This window comes from Mustela lutreola, chromosome 15, assembly GCF_030435805.1.
Source record: "Mustela lutreola isolate mMusLut2 chromosome 15, mMusLut2.pri, whole genome shotgun sequence".
NCBI lineage: Eukaryota > Metazoa > Chordata > Mammalia > Carnivora > Mustelidae > Mustela > Mustela lutreola.
Window position 1 is genome coordinate 15,018,924 of NC_081304.1, and position 21,413 is coordinate 15,040,336.

Genomic DNA, 21,413 nt, shown 5'->3' on the forward strand with positions numbered 1-21,413 from the left:
AAGAGCTTCCAGCTCTGACCAAGTTCGCTCGGGGAACTCTAGCTAGGGCTGTTCCCTCCCCTCCCCTCGGGCCTGCGGCCTCAGCTACTAAAATCAAACAAGACATCTCAGTGCTCCCTTGGTTTGTCGGGAGAGGAACCCACTGAGGAAAAAGCCTCCCTCTCCCAGCAGGTCTGGCAAGCCTTCGCCGACAGGCCCATGGAACTGTCTTTCCTCAGCCACAGCTCTTGAGTGCCTGCCACATGCCTACTGCACTCCCCCAGCTTCGAAGCCGGGGGTGCCCAGTCACCTCGCTGAATGAATACGAGCCTGGAGGGGTGACTGTGCATGTCCCATGGGAGACCAATCGGATCATCAGGAATCTGGCCTCTGCCTTCACCTTAGGGGAGGTTGTTCCCTGGGGGAGGCTCAGCGAGGTCCCTCCTCAGCACTGTGGGACCGTGAGGGGAGGGCGAGCTCCAGGCAGCTCTCGGGAGGCACACAGTACTGCAAGGAGAAAGCACCACAACACCGTGTTTTTCCAAGTGTTACCCTTTATAAATAAGTACATTTGCTTTCATACATACAGTTCATTGTACGGATGGCGATCTGTACACATGGGCAGAAAATGCATTCATTTAACTTTTCACATCTATCTCACACAGCTCACATGTACAGACAATACAACTGCTCAAGCAAGTACAGCAAAGGAAAAGGTCTTTCCTTATACACAGGGGGCTAGATGCCTCTGTTGGGTGTGGGACATCCCCACTGCACGAGTTCACAACTGTGTGGTGTTCAATATATCAGGAGAGAGAACAAACATGCATTGGATAATATACTGTACAGAGAAAGTCCTTTACATCTGAGTCATAGAAAACCTAAAGGAAAACTAAGTGCATTAAAGCTTTTTCCAGCAAGTGTCTTGAAAGGACAGCAAAGAGGAGGAGGAATCAAAATCATATTAGTACAAATCACTCTTTAATTGTAGACTGTACATGTCTGTACTAATTAAAATCATCTTGGATTTGGAGGAGACAGAACAGAGACGGATATGCTGCACTAAATGGAAAGGAGGCCATGCCTGAGGATGGCACCTGCCCTGAGCCCAATGAGGAACTGGCCCCACTCAGCAGGAATCAGCCAAAGGAAAAAACAAAAACAAAAACAAACTGGAACAGGAAGTGTAACTTACAAGATTTCCAAAATAACCTGTGAATGAAGGAGAGATCTGGAGCCGGCATTTCTAACTTTTTTTTTTTTTTTTCTTTCCAGTCAGCTGGTACACAATAAGGCAGGTACATTCAAGTACTGAATTTCCAGAATTTACAGTCTGTCTGGTCCTGGGGACCCAAGGGATGGAATGGAGTCCCCCTAACCAGGTTAGTGGTTCTGGTTCTGGTTAGTGATTAGGCAAAAGAAAAATCCAGCCAGTAAGTGCTACAAAAACAAAGCAGCTAGGCTCCTTCCTTTCCACGGAGTAGGTCTGTCGGAAAAACGAGAGACGCTGGCCTGCATCTAGACGCGTTCAGCTAAAACCTGGCAGGTCAGCTTCGTGGAGAGTATCAGAGTCGGCAGGAAGAAGTGAGATGAAATGGGTGAGGAAACATGAAAGTAACACTTGATTTTTGGTGTCCAATTACGCATTCATTTGGTACTGACTTTCAAAGCTCTGACCGTGGCCACCGCATGGCCACAAGCATCTCAGGGCGGCTCAGCAGCTGTGAGGCATTGGACACCAAACGCAGGTTACCAACACTTCAGCCCTTCAGTGGTCTGTGTTATAAACGGAGTTGATGAAGACCCAGTGATTATTCAAGTAGCTCTGCACAGTGGCTCTACCGTTCCCGTTGTGCTTGTGTCCAGGCCCCCAGCCAGCCGCCTTTTCTGGGGAGCAGCCAGAGCGGAGTTCAAGGCATTGCATGGTGAAGGTTTCCATGACACGTCTTTGTAGGTAGCTCTTACCCCTAAGCCCTTTGTTCGTTGTTGTTAGTCATGGTAGATGGTCAGTCTGGAATTCCTAGAGGAAAAGGAGAAAAAGCCACACCTCCCGACGTGCGTGCCCCGGGCAGCACGGGCCTCGGTGTGGAAGCAGCAGCAGGCTGTCTCTGCAAGTTGGCTTCTTGAGAAGTGGGCAGCCCAAGGACAGACAGGGTGGGAGAGGCCGGGACAGGGAGGGGGGAACATCCTGTCCCCCCTCTCCGCCCCCCGGGGGAGCCTGTTCCATTTTGTGGCAAAGATTCAGTGAGCAACTGGTTTTGTCCAAGGCATTTCTGCAGTAGAAAAATAACAATTTTTGAATCAAACCAGCCAACTGTGACATCTCTGGAGTTATAAAAGTTGGAGGCCAAGAGGAACTGAGAGGGATGCTCACGGGAAGTGAAGAAGACTTCCTCATACCCACCCACCCACCAGAGCAAGGGAGTTCTAGTCAATTCTCCTGTCCTCTGCCTGGCTGAAGGTCCAAAGCGGGTAGTGTTCAAAGAGCTTGTCTCGCCACAATGGGCACAGATACATGAAGACCCCTCTGCAGGCCTGTTCCCTCCTTCCTGAACCCTCTGGGCCTGCCTGCTGCCCCGGGGAGCGGCTCCTCCAGGGGAACCTGCTGCCTGCCATTCTTTGCCACCAGACAAGCCTGGTGCAGAGCCACAGTGACACCTAGTGGTAGAGTATGATTGAAGCAAGGTGACGTCCACATAACCCACTGTATAGGACTAAAATCTAAGGAAAATACTTATGGATATTAAATTAGATACTGGTTAATTTTTCTATTGGGTACATCTCTGGAATATAAAAATACCAATATTTAGAGAGGGGTTCATAAACTACTATACAATATAAGGAGCGAGGATACCTTTCTCTAGGCTGTTCTGTTTACAATAATTTAGGAAAAGTGTTTTAATAATCCAGGCTTAACTAAATTAGCAAACTTGTGTCTCTGGACCACGATCTGGGGTACTGTACATGATTCTAATTAGTGGAATTTTCCTGAGCCTTCGAGTTTAAGTTAAACACATCTAGAAAGAGGGGCACATGGGAGAGGAACAAGAAGGGTTTGTGCTCTATTAACTTGGGGCTTTAATAGTGCACATCTGCAACCCAGACGAGATACAACAGCAGATACAAAATGGTCTTTGTCCATGCCAAATTCTCATGTTACACAGGTTTTCCCTTTACTTTGTAAATAAACATTAATTTTTAATTGTTAATTGTGTGCCTTACTGATCCAGTAAATAAAGTAACCACGTCTCAGGAGTCCCTAAGAAAATTGCTGGAAAAGCACTTTAAAATCACTGCAATTTTTTTTTGTATTTAAAAATTCTTAATCTTTTTGATGCTTATATACAACAGTTATTTCTTGTGCTATAAATGTTGTGATCCACTGCTTGATTTCTTTCCTTTTTTTCTTTTTCCCTTGAAAGATACACTAAAAGACAAGAGCGGTTTTGCTATTTTCTAATGAAGACATTACGCACACTTAAATATCCAGTATTTATCAGAATTACAAATTCAAACAGTAAAGTGCACCCATTTATAGACATGATGTGATGGGAACCCATTAGTGCAAGAATTCTGGGTGAATGAAACGTACAATTTGGTGAGAAACCTAGAGGCTGAGGTCTGTTACCACTGTCTCCATTGCAGGGTGATGTGAATTGGGTGAGTGGAACTTACCAGGCCCATCTGAAAAGCTCCCCCCACCGGAAGCCAGACATTGATTCAGCAAGTGTTGCCGGGGAGAGGCCATCTCGGATACACGGTACTAAGACCGGCCCATGGCAGTGAAGTAGCACAACAGGGCACGGGCAGTCCGCCTGCAAGGAGAACCGGTCTCCTGCCCCCAGGAAGGTCCAGTTGGCATTTTCTAGTCAAACTCAACTGGCACCCAGCAGTGATATTCACTCCCTCTTACAATGGCTAACAAAGAGCCTGCATTTTGACTGTTTTAAGTATTTTGCCCAATAAGGCATAGACCCTAAATCTCCGGTTTGTCCAAGAAAACCAAGAGACCCTGGGGACAAGCAACATCAGGGGCGTGTTGGTGAAATGCAGAACCTGCTGAGTGCAGGTCGCATGTGTGGTGTTCCAAATAAGCAGGGGCACTTTTCTGACAGATGCAGACATTGTTCAGAATGTCGCGGCAGCTCCTCGGTGAGAGGTGCTTAGGAAGGGAGGAGATGCCAAGAGCCCCCAGGGCTGAGACCTGGACAAAGCGGGAGCTGGGCTCCGGGCTATAGGCTGGTGCCACAGCTGGACATTTCATCTTCTCAGTGAGAGAGAGGGAGAAGGGAAGGGCCAAGACGCCGGGGCCCACCCTGGGCTAGCTGAGTAGGACGCAGTCCCGGGGCATTAGAGAGAGGGGAAAGAGTCTGGGTCTTGAGATGGCCCAGCTGTCTGCTTCTAGCCCAGAGACACGTCCTGGCCTGTTTCAGGCCTGGGGGCAGAGGGGCCCATCTCTTTGGCAGAATCTAAATTAGTAGAGAAATGTTTCTGATCTCAACTTCATGCTCCCCATGTCTTAGTGATACTTTCAGAGGACACTTACAAACAGGTCTGGTCATATCTGGATTTTTGTTCAGGAAACTGCCCTTCCAATAGCCCTTTACTAACAAGAGCAGAATGATTCTTAGTAACAGAGAATGAATTCGCTTTTGCTTCAGTTTCTTAAGTTTTCAGAGTTGACGTGCCGTCAGCACCAGGCCCGTGCTAAGGCTTTGGTTTCGGTGTTCCTGCTGTCCACCTCATGCTGGCCTCAATCACGCAAAGGAGAGGTCAGCAAGTGACCTCAAGACACGGAAGAAGGGTGCAGGCTACCCGGGTCAGAAGACCTGCTGTCTGTCTCACGCGCCCCCACCCAGGGCTGAAAGGGGTCTGTGTTCTCCCTGAAACATGTTGCAGTTTCTGGTTTTCAAAGATTGCTCCCCAAACACTCCTACCTTGAAAAAAAAAAGAAGAAAACGATTCCTAAAGTAACATAATGGGACTATAGATCTCAAAATGGAATCAGACGGCGTCTGGCGCAGGGTGCAATGACCCTTGGTGCAAACTTCAGGAATAAGGTTATGGTCCCGAGAGAATTCAATCTGCTTCCCAGATAACCAATTTCTTCACTACACCGTGTGGGCTGAAATAGGAGCGCCAGTGGAACACAGTCTGGTTCCGAGCGAAGACCCACTAACAGGATTAGGGTACCACTCACACCTCAGCAAGAGTTTGCTTTTGTAGAGTATGATGGTCAGTGATCTCTTAGGAGCTAAAATGCAGACTTCTCCAAGACAAAGATTTTCTCTAGCCTTTCACTGAGCGTCCAGAACAGTCTTTCTTCCTCTCTTTTCTATATATTTACGTAGATGCCCCCCTGCTACCACCCCTGGAAAATCAGTCGATTTTTAATAGTTACTGGTTGGCTAAAAACCTGGAGAATGCCTCTCAGTAGATTATTTAATAATATCCATGATTCTCATCTGATTTCCTTGGCTGAGTGAAATATTTAAAGGGCTGGTTGTTTTCTAAATATTCATAAAATGTTTCAAATAATTATACTGTTTTTTTCCCCCCTTCCAATATAATAGACCTGTTTCCTCTTTCTCCTGGATCCTTTAGCCCCCATAGGAAGACCAGCAATAACCTAAATGAACATTCTAGACCTGATGACTGCAGGGAGCTGGCAGTCCGGGGGAGGAGACCATGGCACGAGAATGCACTGGGGTTGGCTATTTGGATAACACTGGATAAGAATGCGAAGGCAAAGGGGCGTCATACTCTTTCTAAAGTTCCTAGAAGAAAACAAACGAGAACACCTTATTTTTGTAAAAAAGGAGAAAGACATTCACACAACAAGAACATCAGTGAAAGCGATTGTCTCCTGGAAAAAGCTGACCAGTGTGTCTGATCTCCCTGGGTTAAAGCACACGGCACAACAATCTCCTCGTTGGCGTCGGAAGAGAGGGAGAGAGCTTGTGGCTGGGGCTCGGAGGGGAGGAACTCAAGTCCTGGCTCGCTGGAGGCCAGCTTCCCGGTCGGCTGCATGCAAAGAACTCCAGCACGTGGGCTGCCACCTCTGAACACCACACAGAAACTACATGAGAAATTAAGCCAGAGAACTACCTCAAATGTGGAAACCAAGCCTGAAAATGTGCAGTGAAAACATATGGGTCTCACTCCAACACACGTCTTTTAAACATTAGACTCCACAAATGGTCTCTTTGGTTTGATAGGGGATGTCTGCCCTTGTCGAGAGTCCCGGGACAACTGCCTGTACAGGTTGTCCTGGTATGCCTGAGCCACAGGGAGGGTCCGAGCCACCTTCACATCCGGGTACGAGGAGGCCTGGCCGACTCTCTCCAAGAGGTCTCCGCGGGACCCGTTGGCCAGCATCCCATGGGGGCTGTAATAATCGTCCTCCAGCAAATGGCCATTCTGTGCATTGTTGGTTTTGTTATAAAAGGCAATGTTGCTGATGGATGATGGTGGACTGAAGGACTCAGGCTGAGGCAGGTTGCCTGGAGACGTGGGACTGAGAACGGTATCCACGGATGACACGGCCCAGGTCCGATTCTGCTGGTGAAGGTGGGGGTACTGTTGAGTCCGGGCTGTTTTATCTATGATCCCCATGAATGGTGTGGTCCTGGATCGGGTGGGCTCACTGGGATAACCTCCCTGAGTGGGAGACACTGGTGACAGCTCGTCACATGACCTATCATATGCCGGTTTCAGTGGGATCTCCATTTGCTGAATCGAGGAAGACGGCCGGAAGGTTGGAGTGAGGTTGGAGGCTGATGAGATACTATTGCTGGATGGAGAGAAGCGGAGGCCTACGCTCTGGGAGTGCAGCAGCGGCCTGGGAGTTGGTGGGTGAGGCTTGATTTCGTTGGGGTTGACGCTAACAGGTCTTCTGATTAAATGCGACACATCAGGGGAACCTAGCTGGCTAGAGGAACGCTCCAGATCTAGTTTTGAGTGACAGACTGGGTAGTAGGATGCGGACTGGCTACGTCCAATCTGTGGCGTCTGGCTGTATCTCATACCACCTCGGTACGCCGAGGAAGGTCGCTGTGGAAGGTCCTCTTTGGTCAACCCTCCATGCTGACAGATGGCGCCCGCACTCAGGCTGGCCTGGACATGCTGCACGGGTCTCCCGTCTCCTACGATCCCCCCAATTGACCCTTGATAAACCAAGCGGCTCTGACTTACTCCCATGTCTCCTTGGGAAGACTGGTACTTACTAGCCATCGAGTGGGCGACTTGGCCATAGGCCCCTGTGGAGACGACGGAGCTGGAATGGACTGCGGCGCTGGGCTGGTTGCTTCTCACAATCTGGGCCTTGGCAGGCTGTAGCCTGAGCCCTTGCTGGGGAACTGCCACAGGCAGTTGAGGCATCTGGTAGGGCCGCTGGGTCATTTTGGATAATGGAGATTTTGGTCTGCCAGGAAGCTGACTCACACTCGTGTCTTGCTGATAGCGCACGGGGGAGCCCGACTGGGCTCTGTAGACACTCATGCTTTCAGCTGGAGGGCTGGCCCGATACTGAGGGCCTCTACGGAGCGGGGAAGGGGGAGGGCTCGGGTATTCCTTGCCCTGTCCTCCCACGGGCGGGGGGCTGAAGCGGTAAGACCCGCTCTGGTGCGCCGGGGAGGTGTGTGGTGGGCTGGGCCTGTAGTGGGAGTTCTGGTGAGTGGGAGAAAGAGCGGGGGAGGTGGACTGATAGCCCTGTCTGGTGGGAGAACCTACGGAACTGCTGGAGCGGAAGTCGAAGACCTGATGCGAGCCGAGCGGTGAGCTGGAGATGTAGGCCGAGTCCCGATGGGCTGGGGAGGCCGGCGGGCTCTGGATTATCGGGAGCCCCTGACTGGGCCGAGCCTCGGTCTGGAGGCCAATGGAAACGTTCTCAACATCCTGTTCCAGGTACTCCTCCTCGAATATATCCTGGACGGAGTAGAGATCTTCGTGCTGCGGTTCGGGCTCCGTCTCCTCCGGCAGCGGCGGCTGCTGGGGCGGCGGCTGCCCCTGGCGGCACTCCTCCTCCACCCGCAGCAGGAGTCTCTGGATCTCACGGTTGTTTGGACAGAGCTTGATGGCCTCGTTCAGATCCTCTAAGGCTGCTGCAAACTGTCTGCTCGACAAAATGTAAACACAGGAACTGGAGTTATTCTGAACCAACAGGAACCACCAAGAGCCGAGAACGCGGTCACTGCCGCAGAGAACTGAGGGGTAGCGTCTGTGGGAGTCTGGGGTGGGGGTTGGTTTCGTTTGATTTTTAAGGGAGGAAACAGGTAGGCTGTCATTCTGGAAGAGTCCAGAATGCTTCCTTAGCCTGTTTGGCCTCCGTCTTCCTTCTGGCCTCTCTGGGATTAGCAGAGAAGTGGCCCCATTTTGTCAGTCCAGCCAGGCCCTTCAGGAAGACTCTCTCAGTGCCCAGAGGCACACCAGGCGGTATGTGGGTTGGGTGGGGTTGTCATTTACAGGGTCACTGTCAATTAGCTTAGGAACAAAACAGTAACTACATATTTAAAAATCTTGCTGATTCAGCATAATTTTTTCTTTATTATTCTCAATATTTTGGCCCCAAATTTCAGGCCTGTTCCCTCCTAGGCAAGAAGCCCGACTTCTGCCCTTTTCTCCCCTTCGCCCCATAGCACTGTCGCTCCTCCGTTCGGCTACATCAGAGCTGGGCAGGTCTTAGGCTCACTGACTAAGCAACTCAGATCTTAATTTGCAGATGAGGACACGAACTCTCAGAGACAGTCCCGTCTTCTCTATTAATAATCCTCCTATTAATCACTCTATTAATAATAATCACTCTATTAATTAATAAGCACTCTATTAATAATCACAGGAAAGGGGCGACTGGCCTCGTTGGGAAGGGATTCTCTGGGGATAAAGAGAATCTGACAGTTAAGCTTCCGTAAGGACTTTCTTACCCCAGCTAGCTAAGATTAATGTTATCACCCCTGTCATCACTAGACTTAACCTGGGTTTGGTTTTTTAGGACCATATCCCTCCCGGCCACAACAGTGAATGTGAAGCAGTTCTTTCCCAGGCAGGAGTTTGGGAGAAGGGTGGGACACTGGGCAGGAGGCACCAAGGACGGCGACAAGTTATCAAAGATCAGTGATGGCAGGTTCTAGGTCTTTCTGGAGACTTTACTGCCCATTTGGCCAAGCCACAGCAGATGGACACGAGGGATGGAGTTTCTCTTGAGCCCCCTTGACCCTGGCAGCAGGGACCTCCTATCTCCCTGAGGTTGTGGTGGTGCTGGTGGTGGGGACTTGGGTGAGGAGGAGATCTGATGCCACCAGACCTGAGGAGAACTCCAGAAGGAAGACTAAATAATCCAGGGACTCCTCAAATGTCTACCAGAAAAGGGGAGCCTGTGGTATAAGTGACCCATCCTACTGTCCTTCTAAAAGGGCCAGGAGGATGTTTTGCTTAAGTGACCTCCTCTTAAGTCACTGGTGTCTATGTTATCTGCTCCAGGGGTTAAAAAGTGATTGAGAGGTGGCAGAGGCTTCTTGGAAGAAGGTACCATTCTCCAGCAATACGACGGCATTTTCCTCCCAAAGTAAAATGCTCTAGATCTCTGGAGCCCTGAAGATTTGCCAGTCTCAAGTGGAGTTCTGTGCTATGGAAGCCATCACCAAAGCATGTCCCTAAACGTCCTCAGGGAGAGACACATTTTGGTACGTATGCCCCAGGATGGCCTACATTGGCTCCGCCAGATTTTCAGAAAAGAGACCTCTTGCTCGTCACCCTCTCTCTCTCTCCTCACCTGCTGCTGCGCTTTGCCCTTGCTCTCGCATAGTAAGCTTCATAAGATTTCGGTTTCAGCTCCAGGGCCTTAGTAGCAAATTCCTCCGCCATTCCAAAATCCTGTCATTACAATAGGTGTGCAAATGAGTCATTGAAGAGACAGGAAAGATAGACAACTTGGGAATAAAACAGATTATATGTACATTTCTTTGACATTTATGGATGGAACACCTGGGATTCTCGACATGCCTGGCACGGCTCGAGCCATGTGGCCCAGACCGGGAGTTGCTTCTGCCTTTGCCCTGAGTGGCCCTGCAGTAGGTCCTGGGAATTTCTGCCCAGGAGCATTAAAATACTCTAATGTACCTTCCTTCTGCTTTTCTAATGAATGCTGGCTTTTCTAGGACAGCAGCCAAATGTGAACCCAATGAAGCTCCTGAAGTTGGAAACCTGACCCGTTGTCACACGTGTGTGTACAAGGCAAACAGACATGTGCCTCGCACGGGGCCTCGCCCTACTCCCCAGCTCCCTGTCGCACCCGCTATTCCTCCGCTTCCTAAGGGGCGAGGGAGGGCCAGTGGGATGAGGTCTGTGGAGAGGAGAGCTGCATGGACCATGGACCGCAAGGACTGGCCTCGTTGGGAAGGGATTCTCTGGGGATAAAGAGAATCTGACAGTTAAGCTTCCGTAAGGACTTTCTTACCCCAGCTAGCTAAGATTAATGTTATCACCCCTGTCATCACTAGACTTAACCTGGGTTTGGTTTTTTAGGACCATATCCTCCCCCCGGCCAAAGATCTGGGGTCAGGGCACCCGACAGACTCGGGTTCAGTCCTCCAGCCAACCCCATAGCCCCTCGGAGGGGGTGGTGGTGTGTCTTCTCATCCACACCTACTGCACAGGTGGGATGGAGTGTGAGCACACATTTGAAAGCCCCAACCCCATTTCCGGCACAGAGCAGCTGCTCAGTAAACGGCCTCTCCCTTCTCCTAACTGGGTCCTTACTCAGAAAACATTGAAAACAACAACAAAAATAAAGTAAGAGAGGGCCGTGGCTGTAACTGGGGTTTGTGACAGATCATCTCTTAATCGCTGAGGCTCTCGAGAGGTGCATGGTCTCATCTGTCCTCATCTGAGAACCCTGGGGACAGGGACCTGCGACATAAAGCCCAAGTTTTAAAGATATCCTTCCATACTAAGCTAACAGGAGTGTTTTTCTCTCCTTTCATTCGGTGTCTGAGCCTTAGGACAGCACAGTGACCCCTGGTGACACGCATGATTCCAGAGGCAGAACACAGGCCTGGAGCATGGGTGGAAACTAAGTAGGAGAAGTAATGAGCCCTCTTGGACGGAAGGAGACAGGCCCCGGGAGCGCCGTCCAGTGCCGGCCGCGGGAGCTGACTGCCGCCTCTTTCGGAGCAAGTGGAGACCGAGAGGGAGCGTTCATTTGATGGGAATCGTCTTCTATCGCTACTCTCTTTCCAATCTTATCTTTTTCTTTCTCTTTTCAACAATCATCGTTTCTGGCAAGATCAGAATGCTTTTAAGAAAATTATTAGTTCAGGCCCAAGAGAAGGTGGGAGCGGCTCCTGAGCGTTACCTCATTCGCACTGGCTGGAGCCCTGGGGGACCCTGGGAGCTACAGGTCTGGTTCTGTTTCACAGAACAGCCTCACTGCCTTCCCCTGGGGCGTCCCCTTCCCACAGGAACCGCTACCCTGTCTACAGTCTCCTCGGCACCATGGGGCAATTCCGCCTCTTCGGGCCGCAACTGTGTTCTCTGGGCCTTCAGGGCTCTTCTCACTGCCAGAGTTTAGACGGAGGCTACGAAGGTCGTACACACAAACAGCCTCTCTGGAACTGAAGCAGGCCTCTCGTCCCTGCAGCTGAAATCTTGCTTCTGCACAGCTGCGCTCTCTACTCATCAGCATCCTTTTTGGGGGTGGATTGTTTTCAGCTCCTGAGGTACTGTGAGACCTCAGGCGGGGGATGATCGGAGGTTCCTGACACGATCTCATCTATTCCCAGCCTCCGAGACAGGATTCTTGGCCTGGGAGCATCTGCATGTCTGCGAATCATGGGAGCAGTGGCTGAAGGCATCACACGCCGTTTCTGCTTGGCAGGTGAGAAGGACCAAGGACTATGTGGGAGGTAACAGAGGACCAGAAAGAGTTCTAAGATTCCCTCTGTGACAGGAAGGGACATGGCATGCTGGAGTAAAAAGATGAGGAAAGAAAGTGAAAAGTTCAGGATCAGCCTTTGAAATAAACCTTGAAGTCCATGGTCCCGAGTCCTCTTTCCAGCCCTTCCTTAAGAGACTAGGGGTCTACTAGCAAGGAAGGGAGTGACTACAGTTCATACCGAATTGCAGCTGGAATTCTAGTGACCACCTCTCTCACATTTTCCCAAAGACCAGAAAACTGCCTTGGGGGTAGGAGATGATGATGATGGCATTCCAATCACTTTCAGTGGGAACTAAAAATTCAGAAAGCTCCAAAAGTGCCCACAGCATTAACTTTTTTACAGTTTAAGATACGGATTGTACTTAGACTTGATTTCTTTCAAATTGCAAATGTCAGTGCTCTGTGAAGGACAACCAAGTTCCAAATGGGGCCGAGAACGATTTCAGGGGCCTGGTTAAGAGCCAGTAAGTGACATGGACGGTCAGCTTCCAGGGTTGAAGGAAGCAGCTGGGGGGGAGAGGGACTTACGTTCATTTTCCTGCGACATCGAGAGAGGTTGAGGAGGAGAGACACCTTTAGTTCCCGGAAAGTTTTCAAGTCCTCACCAAACCCTTCTCGCGGGAATTTCTTCAGGGCGTACTGGTAGCGCTGGGCAGCCTCCTTTACTTTCCCTTTCTAATGGGAGTAGAAGATGGCAAAACACAGAGTTGGTTTGCTGAGCAGCGAGGAGGTCTGGCCCGCTCCCTTCCTCCTCTCGGCAGTGATGGCTAAGTTAGCCCCCCCAAACACCAGCCTGGGGAGTAGCTCTGGCCCTGCTGGTGAGAGAAGAGGGTCCAGTCTTTTCAAGAGGAAACTCAACTGGCAGGAAGGGCAAGGTTGAAGGGGATGCCCAAGACACAGGCCAAAGAACCAACCCCTGGGATCCCCAGCTTCCTGACCGGGATCCCCAAGAGACTGATCTTGCTCATTTCAAAGGAGCTTTATCTTGACCTGATTTCCCTGGGACGCCTATTATTTTCTAGCCCCAACTACGCCAGAGTTATTACTCCTTCTTCACTTTTGGTTTGCCTGGAAAACTCTTCCTGTTTGATGCTCCTCCTTGCCAGTCCTCTAGAAGAGGTCATGCCCTTCCTCACAAAGGAGGTGGGAGCCAAAACAGTCTAGCTGTTGCTTCCCTAGTCTCAATGCATAAAACAGTTGCCAGTGTTCCCATTTTTAGAAAAGGCTTGGGGTAGGGTGAAACTAGTAGAGAAGTTTAGAATTTGTGTTCCATCTGCGTAGGAGGGATTTTCCAAGATGAAGTAAGTCTAGGACCAACTTAGGGACCTGGTAGCAGGGGCCTTGAATTTTCCTTACATTCTGTATCTGAAAATCTATCAAATAATAAATAAATACCTATACACATATACACATGAATAAATAAAAAGAAAACAAATGAAAATCTATCAGCTGAGCTCAGAATGAGGCAGGAGGCAGCTCCCCTTCATTTAGCCAATCTTAATCTATTCCATTCCTTCTGTGCGGCTGCAACTCCATCCAGGGAGCCTGATCGGTCTCATCTTCTCTTTAGCATCTTTCCTCACGGAGAGATCTGGAGTCTACCAAGGTGAGAACTCTGCCTTTCCTCAACAGGAGATAGGACTCTTTTGTTGGAATATGAGAAGTTCTATTATAGTCAGGGCTTAGATTCTTGAGACCAATGTTATCCCCCAGTCCATAAATATGACACCTGGAGTAATGAAGCCCTTCTTGGAAGTCATGTGAAATCCTGGGAGGGTCAGGACTCAAGTTTCCTAGAAGACCAAGATTCCTAGATTGTCATGACTTTCACACGGAGGGTCCTCAGGAAATACAACTCTTCTCCCAGGAACTCAAAACATTCCTTACATAGAGGTGGGTGAGAGGTGGAAATAATGCACTTCATAATCATCTCCCACCTCTGGGCCTGAGAGCTCAGTGAGGCTGGATTTATGTTTACCTTTAGGAGAAGAAGATGCCGCTAATCTTAATATAACCAGGTAACCATGAAATGTAATGTGCTTTGCTTTTTTTTTCTTTTTAAGTAATCTCTGCACCCAATGTGGGGCTTGAACTCACAACCCTGAGATCAAGAGTTGCATGCTCTTCTGACTGAACCAGCCAGGTGTCCTGTCATGTAATGTTCTTTTAGGATTTCCTACAGGCTGTGGGAGACAGTCTGTGTTAGGGTACTGGAGACTTCGGCTTGAATTGTGACTACAAAAAGACTCCATATATTTTTTGTTATCATTTGGTGAGGGACTTAAAGAAAATTTTATAATTGCTATTTGTCTTGCTTTCCTTATCTTACTCAGGGATGTTGACAAGCTATTACTACTACAGACTTTTAAGTCTACATATATATATTAAATATGAAAGTGAAGACCAATGCCTTTTCCCACAGACTAGAAATATCTGTACTACATAATTTTACTTTACTTGTGCCATGAGTTTCCAGGTCCCACTTAGCAGATTCCACGCGGAAACTAGGTAACTGCCTATTAGTGACCAGATAAAATTAGGTCTGCAAGTTGATCAGCTGCAGGCTTATGTAGGCCACGCTTGCTCTCCTGCTGGGAAAATAGAAACTCAGGATGGTCAACCTAAGAGCCCATCATTGAGGGAGGGCATTCTCCCTTGGCCTCTAGAACCGAGGATGAGACTGTCAAGACTTTAGTAGATTCTACAGGGAGAGAACGAACAGTCAGTGGGCACTTTGAGGAAACTGTTCCTCCCCTCCTCACCTTATAAAACATGTCCCCCTCTTCCATCAGCTTGCTCAACAGGATGATCATGATGTCTGGTTTGGAGGTGGCCATCGCCCACGTGGCTGGACCTGTAGTGTACAGGATGCATGATGGGTAAAAAACTCAGACAATGTAAGGGTGGCAGGAAGCTAGGTGAAAAAAACATCCTGGGGGATTTCTGCTGAGAGAACAACTTGCTCCACAACAACTTCCTCATCATTTAGACCTGGGAGTGTCTTAGGGACTCCCATTGCCAAGAAGCTGCGCTGGACTGGTATTCACCTTAAAATAAGAGCACCTGACCTGTCTGAGCCGGCACCACAGGAGGGCAGCAAAGCCTGCCAACGCGCTGGATTTGAGCAGGCCATGGCTTAGCCTGGCGCTGTTTTAAACGAGGTCATTCGGAGAAAGAGTTTACATCAAATGTCACCAAGAGATTTAGAAAATCCAAAAAGGGCAGTTTATTTTAGAACCCGGGACTCAAAATCCCTAGCTGTTTAGTCTCTTAATTTAAAAATATGTACTTTGTAGAAAGGGGAACCATTAAAGATTCTAAAGGCTCCCTTAATTTTTAAGTACTGAAGGCCTCCCTGGGATTTACTTTGAATCAGGAGCACAGTTCTAATGTCAAAAGACGTGAAACAAGTCAACATGACTGAGAACTACTTTACCCACACAGAGAAAGAAGAGGTTAAACTGATTAGTTTATAGACGCCTGAATTATTTACCAACTAAGCTTTTCAGGGTTAGTTATCAAAAGTTCAAGTTATTCTCTACAACAGTCGTTAAAAAAAAATCTTCTTTTAAGGTGAAGTAAATTAAAAGATTAGAGGTGTAGGGAACTCATGCAGGCTAAATCAAAGAGGAGAAGGCAAAGCTGACCAAGCCATCAGACCACGCCTGATGCTGACAGCGGTGAAATATACCTCGTGGGCGACTCGGTAACGTCTGACAACCTTCAAAGAAAGGAGAAAACAAAAAGTTGTAGGAGAGGAAAAAAAAATGGATGAAGGTGAAAAAAAAAAAAAAAAAAAAAAAAAAAAAAAGGAAGGAAAAAGCAGCAGTGAGAGGCAGGCAGCAAAAAAGCCAGCATATCAGCCAACCCTCGCCTACAGGTCCGTGGGATGGGGAGCAGATGGGACAGCAGCAGCAGGGACTGGAGAGTCTGAAGCACATACAGAGCAGGGAAAGCAGAGGCTCACGGCGGTGCGGGGATCCAGGGTGCTGGTGGGGGGCGGGGGGTGCTGGTAAAGAGGCGTTAGCACGAAGATGTGCTTAAGGTTAGAGCAGCCTCCTGGTGAAGGCGACGAGGGGCACGGCAGATAACCAGGTGATTGTGGACACGGAGTAGTGTCGACCAGGGCTCCGAGGGTGCTTTCTCTGGGCCCAGAGCCTTTCTGTTCACTTGGACAACAACTGGGGCAGGGCAGAGGGGAGACTATACACACTCACACCGAACACCCAGGGCAGCCAGGCCACTGGACCAGTCTGGCCCCCGGGCACAGATGGCCAGCACCTTCTTCCTTTCTCCTACCTATCTTGGCTCCTTTCTTCAGAAGAGTGACAACAACAGATGTGTTCCGGCACCCCACTGCTCTATCCAGAGGGCGCATTCCGCTGTAGTCGACATGCTCGATCATGGCCCCGTGATCCACCAGGAACTGGACCTAGGATGGGGATCAAGGGGAACAGTTAGCACAAGTGCAATGGCTCAGTGCCGCCCCACTGAGGGCTCTGGCTGTTGCCTGGACTTTATTCAACCTCTGGTGTGAACCAGGCTGCGTAGCCACGGGACTTCCGGCCTTACTGTATTCTTGATCTTTAATGGTGTTTTGAATATGCTTGTCCTCTAGCAAGTACAGGTCCAAGAACTTTCTTTATATATATATAACATTTATCTATTTGAGAGAGAGGGAAGCAGACTCCCCTCTGAGCAAGGAACCTAACATGGGGTTCGATCCCAGGACCCTGAGATCATGACCTGAGCTAAAGGCAGACACTTTTGACGGAGCCATTGAGGTGCCCTCCAAGAACTTTCTATCAGGAATCATCAACATGTTACTCCACTCTTAACCCAATAACATTCCGGATGGAGAACCATCCCTATCCCTACTACCCAAAGGCGCATGTAAAGGCACTCACCACCTCGGCATCACCGTAGAAAGCTGCCAGATCCAGGGGGGTGCGGCCGTTCTTGTCAGCATGGTCTGTGGCAGCTCCGTTATCCACCAGAGAACGAACTACTGGGAGATGACCCTTCAGACAAGCCCAGCTGAGGGCTGTCAGTCCTTCTTTGTCCATTAGAGCAATGGAGGCACCTACAAGAGCGAGTGTAACACAGGGCTGAGGAAATAGGAAACACGGGGCTGCCCAGAGCAGGCGGGAAAGCAGGTCCCAAAGCTGAACGCTCGGCCAAAGCACAGCTGTTGTTTCAGGGGGGGAAGTTCTCTCGCACTAATACTGCTAAAAAAAAAACAAAAACAAAAACAAAAAACCCTGGTCCTATAAGCTCTCAGTAGAAGAGAGTCCAGCTGTTTTTACTGGGTATCCTGGGCCTCCCACAAGGCTTCCTCTTTGTACGGAAGTTCCAGCACGCCCCGCAGAGAATGCTCTACTTGGGCCACGTGGATGTGCTCATGGCCTCCTGACTCTCCCACAATATTCCCAGAGTCTCACTTCTGGTCATGTTTGCTCCCATGTGGGGAGTCTTGTCATTCCTGCCTCACTTCTACTCATTCTCTAGGGACCATTTCAAATCCCCCCGTTTCCAGGAAGATTTTCCTGGTTCACTGTTCACCTCGTCTTGAATGTGCTTAACACATGTCACCTTATTCTGTTCTTCATCTTTTTTTTTTTTTTTTTTAATGTATCCTACTTGCATGTAATAAATCCTCAGTGAATGTTTTCAGGAAGCAGCAAAAGTCTTCCCTTTGGAACAGTATAAACTCCTGGAGAGATTCTCCTAAAGCAGGAGGAGCTCAGTCCGCGCTGATCACTGGCAATAGCACCAGATCACGTTCTTTCTCTCTAGAACGTGGGAGAGATGAACTCGTGGGAAGAGACTGAGCCCAAGCCACAAGGAAATTCAGAGTTTAATTAAACTTGTCAGCCTTCGATGATCCAATCCCCACTCTCTTAGCCTTGTTGGTATTCTACATCTGTTTCTCTTTAGCATTTCTATCTTCTTCCATAAGGATCAAGCATACTCGATACACTGTTTTGTAATTAGTCTAAAGTTCAATACTTATTTTGTTCTTAGCCTAGACTGTAAACTCTTGGATGGCAAAGGGCTTATCACTTCCTTGCTGGTTTTGAAGAGTACCTAAGACAATTCTTTTCACACAGTGGACGTGGCGCACTAACTAAATTGGGATCAGCTTACTGCGTACAGAACATTTTCCAGGCCGCTGCCTCAGCTAGACAGGACTCAGAGGTGAGATCAAGCTTAGGATGTACCACAGCAGGCTCGGTGTGGGTCAGACAATCAGACTTTGTGGCTTCCTGCAGCAGGATGAAGGGCTGGAAGCTACCTCTCACCCTGCTGATAGCCACTAACGTACTGGGTTCTCTTTTCGTAATGGTGTAGTTTGCAAAGAAATCATCGATTCTAACACAGAATGAATTTGAATGTGGGAGAAAATCTAAGGAGTTTTCTCAGATGGGATGTCTAGAAACTCCCTGGATGGAGCCTCCAATGTAGAAGAAGCAAGATAAAAAGGTTCTGGATGTCTATTACAGATAAGTTGATTTTCCAAAAATAAGGAAAGCTGGAATTTAAGAAATTAATAGGAGATACATATGAAATGAACCCATTTATTCAACAGACGTCCAAAATTCAATACGTAATCTTTCCCTTCACTCTTTTCTTCCCCTTGCAGTTAATGGAATCACATTTTTTCCAAACATCCATTTTAAAACTTTGGAGTTATCTTTAACTCAATTGTCATTATTTCCTACATGTAATTACTCTATATCCAAAATCGTTTTTGTACTTGGCCCTTCTGCTCTCTTCTAATAGATAGCTACCGCACCTGGATTAGAGCCTCATTACTTCTCATCTATTACAATGCTTCGTAATGGCTCCCCCGGCCCACTATAATTCCTCCATCAAATTGTACTACTGCCAGAGGAATTTTTCTTTTAAAGCACAACTCTGGCATCAATTCCTTTTTTAAAAAGTCTTGAAAGGCTCCCCATTGCCTTCAAAATTAAGTCCAAAACCTCTTTTGGTCTGTTCCTTTTCACTTTCTTTCCACATACATTTCCAATTTTACTTCCCAAGAGCCCTCACATACTTCACTGGACAACCTGCATTATTTCCCCAAACCTCTTGTGTGCTGGATCTCCTCACTGATTTTCAGACACTTTCCCTCCCTGAACAGGACAACTTTTTTCCTATTCACCTTTCAAAGTCTGTCCTTTTCTAACGCAAATACCTTAAACAGAGCATTTTATCTTCGTTTCATCCCTTCCTTGCTGGATTACAGAGTCTTGGAGGGCACAGATTACAGAGAATCCATTAAAAGAAAATCACTTGCTGGTACAGCACTGGTACAGTGTTCTGCACGTGAAGCTGGGTAAATAAATGTTGGCAGAATTTGCTGATTTCGTTGAGTCTCTGATTTAAGTGTAAAAAAAAGGAAAAACGGAGGCTCTCTGACTCTTGATGGTTTGACTTACAATTTTTCAACTTTACGATGGCGCGAAAGGGATATGCATTCAGTAGAGAATGTACTGTGAATCTTGAATCTGGACCTTTTTCCAGGATAGCGATGTGCTATCTTGTGATGCTGGCCAGCAGCAGGGAGCCCCAGAAAGCCAGCAGCCACACCATCACGAATGTAAACAACAGATACGCTTACAACCATTCTGTTTTTCACTTTCAGTATAGTATTCAATAAACTACATGAGATACTCAGCACTATTATACAGTAGGCTAAGCTATCACATTCCATAAGCTAGGTGTATTAAATGCATCTTCAACTTCAGATATTTTCAACTTAGGGTATTTTCAACTTGGGTTTATCAGGACCTAAGCCCATCCTAAGTTTAGGAAGATTGGTAGTACAAAGACCAGCATGTCTGCAAGGGTAAGGGAGAACACATCTCTGCACTCTGTCTGATAAGCTTCCACTGGTGTGTGGCAGACACTGTGCAGTGATCTAAAAGTTATCAGCGCCTGAAGAGGTCTTGCCTTTTCCAGTAGACTTGGGTTGTTCTGGGACTTTTGTTCCTGCTGCATCTTATCCTGGGAATCTAGGTACACCCTCTATGCTCCTCCAACCCTCTCTTGGCAGAAGTAAGGATAGATATCATGAAACCAGTCTTGTTTGTTGGCTTGTATTACGGAAGCAAGAACCACTTTGCATACTGGGAGAGTGGTTCTCTGGTTCTGCCCCAGCATTGCGAGTCTGAGGCTGTGGAAACAAATACCTCTTCTTTGGAGGATACGTCTGAAGGCCTAGTAAATCTCTGAGTTTCAGTTTGAAATCTTAGAAGAAACCTCGTCGTCTTCTTAATTTGACTACCCTCAGTTGTGCCGGCCTGGTTAGGGTTCTTCCTTCAGGAGCTTGGATTCCTTGAAGTGAATGTGCCCAAAGAAATAATTTTAAATGTGTAGGTCCTTTTTACTAATGGGGAAGGCTAACTGGAATAAAGTCATTAGCCTGGGCACAATCACACTATCTCCTGCTTCATGTAAATGCTCAAAGTCCACTAGATGGTACTGTAGAGTCAACAGTGACTTGAGTTTTCCTTCTACAAAAGGTCATGCTCATTCACCCGTTTTGCATAGGTGACTGAGGTCAGAGCAATCAAAAGGCGCCTGAAATGCTTTTGAAGGCGGTGTGACCACAATCTCTTTATTTCCCATTCACCAGGAGCATGTGAATGTTAATGTCAAAAGGAATTTATTACAACAGAAGAGAATATCCTGATTTCTCCAATAGGGTCCCACTGTCAGCAATTATCTTAATCTTTGTCTCCTCCGGATACAAGAAAAATATTAGTTGTACAGGCTTACAAAAGAATTGATAAAATTAAAGAAAAAACACAATCCTTGGAAGATGAATAACTATTGAGTGTATATTAAAAAAATCAAAGTTTGGAGATTACAGATTTGAATTAGAGAATTTAGAACACATTAATCCGATTAGAATACCAAAACTCCCTTAATTCATAAGGAAACAAAGAATATCAGAGTTAAAGGGTCCCACTGTATGTAAGAGAGGAGATGAACTTTCACATCTTAACCAACTAGATTCATAATACATATATATTTTTTAAAGATTTAGAGAGAGAGAGAGAGAGAGAGAGAGAGAGCATGTGTGCACATGCATGGAGGGAAGGAGAGGGAGAGAAAGTTAAGTAGACTCCCTGCTAAGCATGAGCCCAATGCGGGGCTTGATCCCAGGACCCTGAGATCCTGCTCCAAGCCTAAACCAAGAGTCTGGATGCTCAAATGATTGGGCCACCCAGGTGCCTCAATAATATCTATTCTTAACATCTCTTAGAATCCATCACTAGTTCCTTGAATCCAAGGAATTGCCCATGCAGCTCTGGCACTCCAAGACTGACCTTGTGCAAGCAGAAAGTCCACAGTTCCTAGATGGCCTTCGGAGGCAGCCATCATCAGCGGAGTACGACCCTGCTTGTCTGCCATGTTGACATCAGCTCCATGGGTGAGTAAAAGATCAACAATCTGTAAGTGCAGAGAAACAGGGACCAATGAGCCAGGA

The 21,413-nt window shown here is 47.9% G+C and overlaps 1 protein-coding gene and 1 long non-coding RNA gene across 15 annotated transcripts in view; one reads left to right on the forward strand and one right to left on the reverse strand.

The window, feature by feature from the left end:
* Nucleotides 1-513: 513 nt before the first annotated feature.
* Nucleotides 514-21,413, reverse strand: part of TANC2 (tetratricopeptide repeat, ankyrin repeat and coiled-coil containing 2) — a 363,508-nt gene continuing 342,608 nt past the window's right edge. For 10 of the 12 annotated variants that reach the window (XM_059147239.1, XM_059147241.1, XM_059147244.1 and 7 more), the window contains 8 exons: nt 21,253-21,376; nt 16,819-16,994; nt 16,211-16,343; nt 15,603-15,632; nt 14,674-14,765; nt 12,440-12,586; nt 9,749-9,849; nt 514-8,092 (listed from right to left, as the gene is read on the reverse strand). In XM_059147239.1, coding sequence (XP_059003222.1) covers nt 6,157-8,092; nt 9,749-9,849; nt 12,440-12,586; nt 14,674-14,765; nt 15,603-15,632; nt 16,211-16,343; nt 16,819-16,994; nt 21,253-21,376 — 2,739 coding nt within the window. In that variant the 3' untranslated portion in view covers nt 514-6,156. The remainder of the gene's footprint in view (nt 8,093-9,748; nt 9,850-12,439; nt 12,587-14,673; nt 14,766-15,602; nt 15,633-16,210; nt 16,344-16,818; nt 16,995-21,252; nt 21,377-21,413) is intronic. The other 2 variants (XM_059147247.1, XM_059147237.1) reach the window with 1 other exon arrangement.
* The window catches only part of LOC131815531 (uncharacterized), a 40,869-nt gene continuing 27,078 nt past the window's right edge, over nt 7,623-21,413 (forward strand). The window contains exons 1-6 of one of the 3 annotated variants that reach the window (XR_009347775.1): nt 7,623-7,754; nt 7,885-8,190; nt 9,457-9,659; nt 11,757-11,851; nt 13,452-13,517; nt 21,189-21,356. This is a non-coding gene — a long non-coding RNA (uncharacterized LOC131815531). Of the gene's footprint in view, nt 7,755-7,884; nt 8,191-9,456; nt 9,660-11,756; nt 11,852-13,451; nt 13,518-21,188; nt 21,357-21,413 lie in introns of those variants that run through there. The other 2 variants (XR_009347776.1, XR_009347774.1) reach the window with 2 other exon arrangements.